General features: G+C 38.7%; 1 protein-coding gene across 1 annotated transcript in view; it reads left to right on the forward strand.

Moving 5' to 3' along the window:
• The first annotated feature begins 2,277 nt into the window (after positions 1–2,277).
• SLC5A7 (solute carrier family 5 member 7) overlaps positions 2,278–12,869 on the forward strand; it is a 35,569-nt gene continuing 24,977 nt past the window's right edge. The window contains 5 exon segments of the mRNA XM_040421967.1: positions 2,278–2,308; positions 2,408–2,663; positions 3,727–3,761; positions 3,763–3,841; positions 5,880–6,035. Of these exon segments, the coding sequence (XP_040277901.1) occupies positions 2,486–2,663; positions 3,727–3,761; positions 3,763–3,841; positions 5,880–6,035 (448 nt within the window). The 5' untranslated portion in view covers positions 2,278–2,308; positions 2,408–2,485.

A 12,869-nucleotide genomic window follows, 5' to 3' on the forward strand; every position in this document is an offset into this window, starting at 1 on the left:
CCTAATCAAGGTCGCCTGTGGGATAGGCGGGGCAAAAGTGCACAGAAATGCTATAATGTTTGCATCTATTGTGTTAGTGTATTATTTTCAGTGATTTTTCAGTCATACATAGACTACCCTGCAGTGAAGCCCACATCCATGTACTGGCAAGTCCTTGCTCTCCAAGTGCACCAATGAGCCTTGAGCACCTATGACTCCTTGAACCACTTTTCATTGGTACTAACAGCTGCATGCACCCCATAAGACCTACAGTCTCTGATCTAGTGGTCCAGCCATCACAATATGGCTCTTGTCAAAGTCACTCAGATTTTTACACTTGCCTATTCTTCCTGCTTCCAACACATCAACTTCAAGAACTGACTGTTCACTTGATGTCTAATATATCCCACCACTAGACATTGTCACAAAATAATAATCAATGCTTTTCACATGTTTTTCATATTATAGCTGAATATCATTGCCTAAATGTGAGCAACATTTTAGATGCGAATCAGTTTGTTAGTATTGTTTTTTCTCTACTCTACTTCACTACATTAGAATTTTCATTATGTTAACAAGAATGGTGGCTACAAATGTGGTGACCTATTTCTTCAATCAATCTTTCAATTGTATTTGGCAGCTGAGCCTAAAAATTGCAGTCAAAGACTAGCCATTGAGGAAAAAAACCTTTCTCTATTAATCAGTCAAATGGAAGAGGTTGAGAAGTAGTCTGCAGTGCGTCATGGCCAGAAGATTTATTAAAAGTCATACGGGATGTGAATTTCTTGAGGTGTGCCTGGGTTATTTTAAGCTTCTGAATGATGTCTATACCCTATTTCTTATCTCATTTTTTCACACTGCCATTTCCTATATACGTGCCCTTCCCCATAACTCTGTGCCTATCATTATTCCTTTATTCCTCTCAAAGCGCATAACGCTTCTGACGTCCAGCAACTGATCTCTGACGAACACCCTTCTGCTTTATAAGAATTTTTCTTTTAATAAAACAAACAAATTTGCCCGTTGACTTCAGATAGGTCACACGCCCTGCCTCATTAAAGATCTATAGGCTTATAATAATCCTAACTGCTAAATTAAAAAAATAAAACATTGGAAGAAGTGGAGAAGTCTTGTAGGTCCGGAATTCCCCTGTACTGGAAAGGCAAGTGTGTAACTCCACCCGGTCCGGACTATCCGCTCTACTACTATCAATGAGAGCCATTGTTTGATAGGGGGTGTATCGCATGTACCCCAAGTAAGGGTGCAGGAGATACGCCCCGTCTAGAGAATTAGTCCTATAAAACTAGCTTCTTCCCTCTGGGGCTACTTTTTTAAATTAAGTAGCTGTAAGGACTGTAGATTGGATCAGGACCTAGGACAGTTCACTATTGCTATGTTATACATATCCACGATAAATAGACTGAGATATCAAGACTCATTATGATATGAAATATGATGTATATCCTCAACCTTCATAAGTAAAAAGAATACATTTCTCTGTTTTTGACAGCACGATTTGACAGAGGAAAGCAGACTGCAGCTCTCAGGGGGTGGATTTTCTCTTTACTTCAATGAGAAGTGAATTGTGGAGCATAGAAGCAGCAGGGGATTGTGCTTCTGGCTTATGAAGCAGGGTGTGTGCAGCCAGAAGCAGAGCAGGGAGTGGGCATACACTGGGAGTTGAAGGTTGCAGATGGATGATGAGCACCCTTCGAACAAGTGTTTGATGACCTATGCATAATGTGAGTATTCTACATTGCCAATATATGAGCACTAAACTAAAGCTTTATTTGACCATTCAAAAATATACTTCAACTTTTATAGCAAAGTGGTAAGAATTGGAAATTCAACTGTTTATAATCCTGAGCAATCTGGGCATAGTTGTATGATGTTACCAATGTGAATCCGACAATAAAGACAAAACGAGTGTAATTTTACTAATAGATTGTAACCTTTGCATCCCTTTAAAAGCTATAAGGGGTTGGGTCCACTCTCTCTCCTTTTGTTTCATTGTTAGCAGATGCCTTAGTCACTATCTGGTTATTTTTGCATGTATTATATAGCAGTATGACTATTACTAGCAGACATTAGTTAGGAACAAAGGTTTTTATGGAATAATATTTGACTGTGAGATAAATACATAAATTATAGAGTTGCAATAACATTTCCTACCAGTTATTATCCGTAATACAGCCAGTAGAAGTAAATTATGATTTCCCTGCCTTTTATGGTGAATCATGCAGAGGAATTCTTAGCATTGTGAGACAGGCAGGAGTGATTGATGATGGTAGGAGCGGAGAGAGCAGGCAGAGAGGAGCACAATTTACAGGTGACTGACTTGTTGATATTTTCCTGTGACTTCTTAGATGGTTATTATTCTACATAGAGAAATGTTGAGTTGACTATTTGTGTTCTGTCTTTTTCCTAGTTCTTCATGTACAGGAGACCAGAGTGCTGTACGATATTATGACTCATTCATGAAATAGCCAGGACCTTGCTCTAGAAGATGGCTTTCCACGTGGAGGGGCTGGTGGCAATAATCTTTTTCTACTTGGCTATCCTGTCTGTGGGCATTTGGCTGCCTGGAGAACTAAGAACTCACGTGGTGATGGAGGACCCCAGGGAAGGCATTATTGTGGGTGGAAGAGATATAGGACTCCTGGTTGGAGCTTTTACTACTACAGGTGAGGATCCACTGTCTTTTATGGAGTTTTCTATCTGCAGCTTTATAACACTGATTTATGAGCGTTATAAGCAGTAATAGAAGATTGAGGGCAGAAAGGACCGCATGGTCCATCTAGTCTGCCCTTGTATTATCACTTCTCTTAGACAGACATGTGTTTATCCCAGGCATGTTTAAATTTACTTAGTGTAGATTTCCCAACCACATATGCGTGGTAGGTTGTTCCAAGCGTCAACTACTCTATCACTGTAAAAATATTTTCTGATATTGTTGTTGATCTTCTCCCCAGCTGATTTTATATTGTGCCGACTTGTTCTTGTGTTAAGTCAGGCAGCTTATTATCAAGCAAATCTGCATTGTCTTGGCAAACTACACTGATACAAATAAGGCACCGTACACACAAAGTGCTATGGGTTTCAGGTTTAAAATTTTTACTGCCTGTCATGTTGACTAGAGATGGTAAAATTGATGTACCAGCTCCTAAATTTACAGCAAATTGGTCTGATTTGTGTCTTGAAGAGTCACAGAAGAGAAAATAGATTCATTCATCTCGATTGCTGATTCCTCAATTATCTGAGGTGCATTACAGCTACATTAGACAGCCTTTACTGTATTCCTAATTGTGTATTATTAATTACTTTCCACCTCCGCTTTATACATTGCTACATTATCTGCTGTGCATAGTTCATGTTAATGATGGAATGATTAACTGCAGCAATGTTTGCTCTGCCAGGGCTCGGCTAGATGGGTTTAATGTTAGTTATGCAGTTACTTTAGTAAACAATTTAAGCAAAGCACTTAAAATATTTGTCTTTGTTTTAAGCTGCGGATAGTTTTTTTTTTAACACTCCTCCAATCTTCAAGTCAAATGTGTGGATTGAAAGACTCTTGAATGAATCAATCAATCATATTTTTTTTAAAAACGGAATTAAAAGAGATGCACTAATAAATCTTTCACGTTGTGCCACCCCCCTCCCCCACTAAATATACATTTCTATATGTCCCATTTTCAACATTTCTCTAATCATTATTATCTCTTTTTCAATATCAATGCAATTCATTAGCAACATGGGTTGGTGGAGGATACATCAATGGGACGCAGAGAAGCGGTGTATGTGTCAGGGTATGGGCTGGCTTGGGCTCAGGCACCCATTGGCTACGCGATCAGTCTTATCTTAGGTAAGTGGTAATTAAATCACATGTATTGATATTTGTCTCAGCCAAAACTATGGTCATCCGCAAATCAAATAAGGGTTGAGGAATACAGATATCAGGGAGATGCAGAGGTTAATGCATGACTAATTTAATAAGCAGACATATCTAATCAGTGTTCCTTCGAGAGGCTTCATTTAACCTTTTCAGGCCTTCAATGTGGTGTGCTGTTTTACTTCAGGACGTATAAAAGATAATGCAATGGTGCTCATATTAGGAGTAAAGTATAATACAAACTAATTTAAAATTCTGCCTATCTTGCACTCTAAGCTAGGGAAAAGAAATTCTGGATCATATTTTTCACATGAGAAAAATTAATTATTGTGCTAAATATCTGGATGTATAATGTTCCACGGATACATGCCTGGGCATAGAAAGCTTCATCATTCATGGGGTGCTACACTGCGTCATTACTGCCTGCCTCTTGGCCTTTAATATTGCCTCTAAATGCCACATTCTACAGTAACCGAATGGAAATGAAAGTCATGACAACTTTATAAGACAAGCTGCATAAGGAACATTCTAAACGATGCCATGAAAAAATGTTTTCATCAACTGAATTTTTAGTTCTGTGTAGCCTGTGATATGTTTGCACAAATTTCATGATATTAATAAGTCATACTAATACATAGTACAGTATATACTACTGTAGATCAGCTTATTTCTCATTATATTTTATAGGGGATCTAAACTCTATATGTATCAAAGGCAAAGCAAAAAATGGTTTAACAGATAACTTAATTTATGGCCCCCGTTGCTAATTCAGGTTCCCAAACTATATAAGCGGTCATATACTGTAAGGGCCATTAAATGGTGAAATACACTCTTCCAATAAGCAGCAAATAAATCTAATTAAGTGTCGTATATTTCTGGACAACAGCATATACTGACTATAAATATGTATTGGCAATACTGACATAGTGAGTTGTTCCAGGAATATGTCTAATTTTCAGTACAGGACCAGGAGGGAGTGTTACCAGTTTGGGTACAATTTAAAGGAGTCTCACCTCAGACATTGGAGACATATCGTTAGGATATGCCACCAATGTCAGATAGGAGCAGATCCCACCTCTGGGACCTGCTCCTATCTCCAGAACAGGACCGCCAAAGTGAACAGAGGGCAGCCGTGCAGGAAAAACTAAAAGTGGCCCTGTGATGTAGACAACAGAAGGCATGGCCATCACAAGTAGGCAGAGCCAAATACCACAGTGCATCACAAAATACTCACCCAGCAGAACCAAATACCGCAGTGCATCGCAAAATAATGCTCCAGCAGCACAAAGAATCTTCCCCACTTTGGTGGCCAGTGGCAACTGCCATGTTCTATTCCCCTACTCCAGTTACCTCAGGATGGCAACAGTTGAATTCAGGAGTCAGGAGGGAACCTGCAGCCACCGGCCAAGTACATAAGTGCTTGATGCTACTAGCATTAATTAACTGTCGGAGCATCAGACTATTACTTCTTTGAAGAGCTCAGACGCTTCCCTAGGCATTGGCCCATTGGGAAGTTTCCCTGTGGCCAGTACAGCCCTGGCAGCCACCTTCCATTCATTTCTAAGGGACTTCTGAAAATAGCCTATTGCTGGCTGACCCATATAGGTAAATGGAGCAGTGGCCATGCTTGTCAATTTTTGAAACTTCCATAAAAATTAAAAGAGAGCACACCATGCATGCTTTGTGCCCTTTCCTTCACTTTTGGGATCCTGGACCTCTAGGACCCGCACCTATCTGATATTGATGACGTGCCCTAATGATATGCCACCAATGTCTGAGATGATAAAACCTCTGCTGTTTGTTATCGTATCTGTTCTCTGTACTTCCATCAAATAACATGTAACATTATATCTAAATGGTTGCGCTTGGATTTCAGAGGTACCTTTACACCTTGACAACAATTGCTGGGTCATCTGGTCATGACAATACTGAGTCTGTTCCTGTATATTTTATGTGCCTTCTTATAGAAAAATGTCCACCAAATATAAATGTACTATACATCTTTCTCTAGGTGGTCTGTTCTTTGCTAAGCCGATGCGATCAAGGGGATATGTAACCATGCTAGACCCTTTCCAGCAGATTTATGGAAAGCGAATGGGCGGCTTACTTTTCATACCAGCATTAATGGGAGAGATGTTCTGGGCCGCTGCAATACTTTCTGCTTTAGGTAAGGCTCTCATATACTTTTATTGATTGAATTATATGGCATCTGATGTATCTAACAGAATCTTCTACAATTATTCACTGTATACTCAGTAAAAGAAAGAAGCATTAATGTGTTGTATACAGCACAAATCACTTGGCCATTTAGGCCTCCTGCACATGATTGTATCTGTTTTAGCAGTCTGCAAGCCACGGATCCGCAAAATACAGATACCAGCCGATTGCATCTTGCACTTTTTTCCAACCCATTGTAGAATTGCCTATTCGTGTGTGCAAAGCGAACAAGAATAGGACATGGATGCAGACAGCACATGGATGACACCTTTGTGCTGTCTGCATTTTTTGCGGCACCATAGAAATGAATGGGTCCATGTGTGATCCGCAAAAAATGCGGATCGGATGTGGACTGCAAATACAGTGGTGTGCATGAGGCCTTATAGCGTATGTCTTACAAACTGAACTCTACAAACATCCTTCACAGCGTGGGGGCGTCATAGGTGTAGCCACAATGCTGGTCCTTGACTTAGCCCAGCGTTGAGTCTTACATGGCCATTAACCCTTGACCGGCCAACACTATAATGTGTAATATCACTACATATACAGTGCATTTCAAATTAAATACACAGACATATTTGCATCCTATCAGAGGGTTTGTGACTCACAAAGGTGTTATTGCTGCTTCACATGGGCATAAGAAGTATTCAATGATGATTGCATCTTTTAATTTCATCACACATGCAGCCGCGTGACCGTGTGACATTAAATAATTAAAAGTGGGATTGTTTGATTGTATAGCATAAGTTTCTCTTCTATTAAAAGTGGGATTGTTTGATTGTATAGCATAATGTTTTTTTTAATGGTTAGTCGTTCCACTGTGAAATATTAGAAGGTATATATTTGTCATAGTGTAAAAAAAAAAGTAAAGTTAGAAAATGAACTATTGTTTAAATTAAGTTTTCCCACAAGCCACTGAGCTTCACAGTAGACTGACACCTTTTGTTCTGTATAATTTCTAAGCATTCATTTTGTTATCATCATAGACAAGATTACAATGAAAGATAATGCATGTATATAGATATGTCATGATCCCCCATTCACAATACATGACGCTCACAGCCCATCTCCACCCCTTCTCTGCACAGGTCACAGAGTATGACTAGAACACAATGAGACTAGATTTGTATGGTGTGTGTGGCTGCTATTAGCTGTGGTTAACAGCTGCTGCTGCTTTGGCAAGATGTCTGCACCCTGGTCATGCCCCTGTATTAATGGAGCGGCAGGTGGAGCAGGCTGCTTCATTCACTCTTTATACATGGGCTGGAGATACCATAGCTGAGAGCAGCAGTTCCTTAGAGAATGAATGGAGAGACATGCTCAACCTGCAGCTCCATTAGGATGTGGGTACAGGATGCCTGTTTTTAGGATCGGTGGGTATTACAGTGGTAGAAATCCAACAATCACTTATGTTGCTGCGATTTAGGATAACTCCCAAACTAGGGGACTACACCTGGCTTGTCTATGGGGTCCAAATTAGCTAATTGTCTTCCCTTGTGCCTAGGGAAGTCAGCCGGCCAAAATAACAAAGATGCAGACAGCTTGCTATGTAATGGATTTTCTCTTTGATTAACTATAAGTGATCTACCCTCTCCTCCACGCCAATTTCAATATAACCAATTACAAGCATTTATTAAAGTAACCAATTAGAAGCATGATGTAAAAATATATCTGTTTCATTTAGACATTACATATGAGGGCATGATCCATGCTTTTGAAAAAAGCCCCATTCTAAATAATGTCTTGCTATCTCAGCAGTTCCTCTACTTGCAAATACAACTAATTTAAAGTACCTTATAAATAATAATTGCGAAAGAGAGTGAAGAAAACACAGGCTATACTTATGATTAATAAGGGTCCATTCACACGTCCGTAATTTGGGTCCGCATTTGTTCCGTAATTTCCGGACCCGTTCACTTTCAATGGGGCTGGAACAGATGTGAATCCGCATTTCCTGGATCCGCCTCCGCATTTTTAGGATCCGCAATTCCGTTCCTGAAAAAAATAGAACATGTCCTATTCTTGTCAGCAATTGCGGACCAGAAAAGGCATTTTCTATTATAGTGTCAGTGATGTGTGCGGTCTGCAACTTGCGGATCGCACATTGCAGATGTCTGTGTGAATGCACCCTTAAGTAGACAAAATGGATGCTGCTTAACACATATACTAAAATATTGCTGGCTTCATCAGTTCCTCTTTCCTTGCAGTCTGTACAAATCAAGCTCTTCATGACTCTTGGCCTCTTGCACACAAAGGGTTTTTTTTCCGTTTACGTTCCGTTTTTTGCGTTCCGTATACAGACCGTATACGGAACCATTCATTTCAATGGTTCCGCAAAAAAAAAAAAAAGGTACTCCGTATGCCTTCCGTTTCCGTATTTCCGTTTTTCCGTTCCATTCAAAGATAGAACATGTCCTATTATTGTCCGCATAATGGACAAGTATAGTACTGTTCTATCAGGGGCCAGCTGTTCCATTCCGCAAAAAACGGAATGCACACGGACGTCATCCGAATTTTTTGCTGATCCGTTTTTTGCGGACCGTAAAATACTGAAAAAGCCATACGGTCGTGTGCGAGAGGCCCTGAGTAGATGTTAAAAAACAAACAGACATTTTTAGCATAAAGGAGAATACTTAACAAAACTTAACCATGGACAAGAGTGACAATCTTTCCGGAAAAAAAATGGAAATTTTTTAAATCTTAGACAAGCTTTTTATGTTCAGTTAGTGTATTGAAATATACAAACTTTTGCCCAAACCATCCACAATATAGATATTGGCAACAGTATTAAAGGACTGGATTTTTACTGTAAATTCATAAATTACATATAAATATTCATAGCAATAATACAAAGACTCAGCCCATGACTGTAAATATGTTTGACATGTCAGTCATGTATGATATTATGGGCAAAGCTCATGTGGATACATAAATAGTCATTACATGGACTCTCTTTCATGTAGCTATGAATTAAGGATGTTCCTTTGAAATGCTGAAATGAGTGTAGTAGGTGACAACCCTTACATCATGCTGGGGAGAGGGGAAACATATATCTGAAACGCAAGTAGGGGTCTAAGGTCTCAGCTTTTATCTCGCAGGTAAGTATATGAAAAAAAAAATCAAATAGTGAAGATTTACATTTTAAATAAGCAACATTCTTTTTCAGAGATCTTGTAAAAACTTAAACACTTGGTGTGAGTCATCTATATAAGAAATCCAAATTGGAAGTCATTTACCTGTGTTGCTGCCCACTTAGATTTGATTCAAGTGATTTTGCCTTGGGTTTACTGGTCTATTTCTTATGCTTGAGGCCAAGCTTCTCTTGTTCTAATAAACCTAATTTACTGTAATTTCCAACTGTGCCCTGATTAGATGAAACAGTAAGGCGCTTGTTTACATTTAGACAATTATCACAGTAATATTGATGTAATTATTCTGTTTTAGACATTAATGGCTCAAAATAAAAATTGTAACGTGCTAAAAGTAATCAAAGAATACAACAAACTAATCGCATACAAAGATACAATTTTCAAGTTTGAAAATACCTACAGTAAAATTCTGAATTTAACAGACTTGACAGACCTGATGGGTACTTGAATAGCAGTGCATCTACTACTCTTTCAGTAAAAATTGTATTTTCCGCCAACTTGTTTCAGATTCTGTCCCCTTGTTTTTTTGTTCAGTTTATTTAAAACCTTGTTTAAACCTTTGTCATATTTATGATTCCAAGACCATGGGATTTCAGTTTTTGCATTTTCATTTTTACTCCCTGCCTTCCCAGATCCATAAATTGTTTTTATTTTTCAGTGCCATATGAAAACTTGTTTTTTATTGGACAAGTTGTACTTTTTAATGGCATCGTTTAATATTGCATACAATGTAGTGGGAAGCTGGACAAAATTGCAAATGTTGTGAAAAAATAAATTCTGCTTTATATAATAATTTATAGTTTTATAAATTTCGTTTTTACAGCATTCCCTATTCAGTAAAACCAACCTGTTCCCTTCATTCTCTGGGTCAGTATGATTACAGTGATACCACATTTACATAGTTTTCTTTTGGTGTAATACTGAAAAACAAATAAAAACATTGGGGGGGGGAATTTGCATCGCTACATTCTGACCACCATAATTATTTTTTTTACATTTATGTCTATGGAGCTGTGTGGGGACTCATATTTTGTGGGGTGATGTGTAGTTTCAGTGATTTAATTTTGTAGTTAGTATGACCTTTTAATCACTTTTTATTTAGTTTTCTGGGGGGAGGTGAAGTGACGAAAAAATTGTGAATCGCTCACTTGTCCCATAGACTGCAATGAATTATCATTGCAGCCGCTGGAACAATCAATACATTCCTAAGGGAATGGGAACTATCACTGTGGTAGCCTCAGAATCTTCAGAGGGACCAATGCTACTACAGCGAATGAAAGACTTCCCCAATCATCACGCAGGGGAGCTGTTTGGGCCCAGGAAGTTGCAGCATTCCTGGGGAAAGCCATCTCAGATGACCATAGCATCTGAGGCATTAAATGTCTATGATCAGCCTTTTCCCATAAAACTATGGCGGAATTGATTTTGTTTTCCTTTTCCATCCCATTTGGTATTTTTTCCAGCTTTGCACTACATCATATACAATATTAAATGATGTTATTATAAATAGAGATGAGTGAATTTCTAAAAAATTCGATTCAGCTAGTTCGCTGAATTTTCCGAAAAAATTTGCTTCAATCAGAATATATTCGCAACGAATCGCGATAAAAAACGGCTATTTCCTGGCTGCATAGAGCCTTTATATGGATGTAGAACACTGTGCCTTGCAGTAACACGCATAGGGAGTGTGCTGTGGTAGTGAAATAATACTGTGAGTCCATATGACATGCAGATGACAGGCGTCGCTCTTAGAATCACTGCACACTTCACTTATTTGGGTAGTCACGGGGCCAAATAACTCAAGTATTAAATCAGCCTTACAGGTCCATGTTAGCATCAAGAAGAAGCGCACTAGAAGAATATGACAAGAAACGCTTTCACCGCAAATAACACCAAATGTGAACTGCATCTATTTTTCTCGTATTGAAGTGAAATACGACAATAAACGCTTTTAGGGCAAATAACAGCAAATATGAACTCAGTCTATTTTTCTCTTTTTATCTAGCAATATGGCAATAAACGCTTTTAGCGCAAATAACACCAAATGTGAACTGCGTCTGTTTTTCTCGTATTGTAGTGAAATATGACAAGAAACGCTTTTAGCGCAAATAACACCAAATATAAACTAAGTCTATTTTTCTCGCATTGGAGTGAAATATGACAATAAACGCTTTTAGCGCAAATAACACCAAATGTGAACTGCGTTAATTTTTCTCGTATTGTAGTGAAATGTGACAAGAAACGCTTTTAGCGCAAATAACAGCAAATATGAACTAAGTCTATTTTTCTCTTTTTCTCTAGAAATATAGCAATAAACGCTTTTAGCGCAAATAACACCAAATGTGAACTGCGTCTGTTTTTCTCGTATTGTAGTGAAATATGACAAGAAACGCTTTTAGCGCAAATAACACCAAATATGAACTAAGTCTATTTTTCTCTTTTTCTCTAGAAATACGGCAATAAACGCTTTTAGCGCAAATAACACCAAATGTGAACTGCGTCAGTTTTTCTTGTATTGTAGTGAAATATGACAAGAAACGCTTTTAGCGCAAATAACACCAAATATGAACTAAGTCTATTTTTCTCTAGAAATATAGCAATAAAAACTTTAAGCGCAAATAACACCAAATGTAAACAGAGTCAATTTTTCTCGTATTGTAGTGAAATGCGACAAGAAACGCTTTTAGTGCAAATAACACCAAATGTGAACTGCGTCTATTTTTCTCGTATTGTAGTGAAATATGACAAGAAACGCTTTTAGCGCAAATAACAGCAAATATTAACTTAGTCTATTTTTCTCTTTTTCTCTAGAAATATGGCAATAAACGCTTTTAGCGCAAATAACAACAAAAGTGACCTGTGTAAATATTTCTCGTATTGTATTAAAATAGGCCACTAAATGATATCAGCGCAGTTAACAGCAAAAGTTACCTGCGTATATAATTATCTTTTTCCACAGATAAAAGCCACGAAAGGCTTTTCAACATAGCACTTACACCCCGATAACTAATTGCTGGAATGACAGAGCTGTATTAAGAGACTATCTGGATCCCCAAGTAATGTTTCCCTGCACTTCTAAGGCCTCATGCACACGACCGTATTTTTTTGCGGTCCGCAAAACGGGGTTCCGTTTTTCCGTGATCCGTGACCGTTTTTTCGTCCGTGGGTCTTCCTTGATTTTTGGAGGATCCACGGACATGAAAAAAAAGTCGTTTTGGTGTCCGCCTGGCCGTGCGGAGCCAAACGGATCCGTCCTGAATTACAATGCAAGTCAATAGGGACGGATCCGTTTGACGTTGACACAATATGGTGCCATTTCAAACGGATCCGTCCCCATTGACTTTCAATGTAAAGTCTGGAGTCCCTTTTATACCATCAGATCGGAGTTTTCTCCAATCCGATGGTATATTTTAACTTGAAGCGTCCCCATCACCATGAGAACGCCTCTATGTTTGAATATACTGTCGGATATGAGTGAGATCGTGAAACCTCATTTCCGACAGTATATTCTAACACAGAGGCGTTCCCATGGTGATGGGGACGCTTCTAGTTAGAATATACTACAAACTGTGTACATGACTGCCCCCTGCTGCCTAGCAGCATCCGATCACTTACAGGGGGCCGTGATCAGCACA

Source organism: Bufo bufo, chromosome 3 (assembly GCF_905171765.1).
Source record: "Bufo bufo chromosome 3, aBufBuf1.1, whole genome shotgun sequence".
Classification (NCBI taxonomy): Eukaryota; Metazoa; Chordata; class Amphibia; order Anura; family Bufonidae; genus Bufo; species Bufo bufo.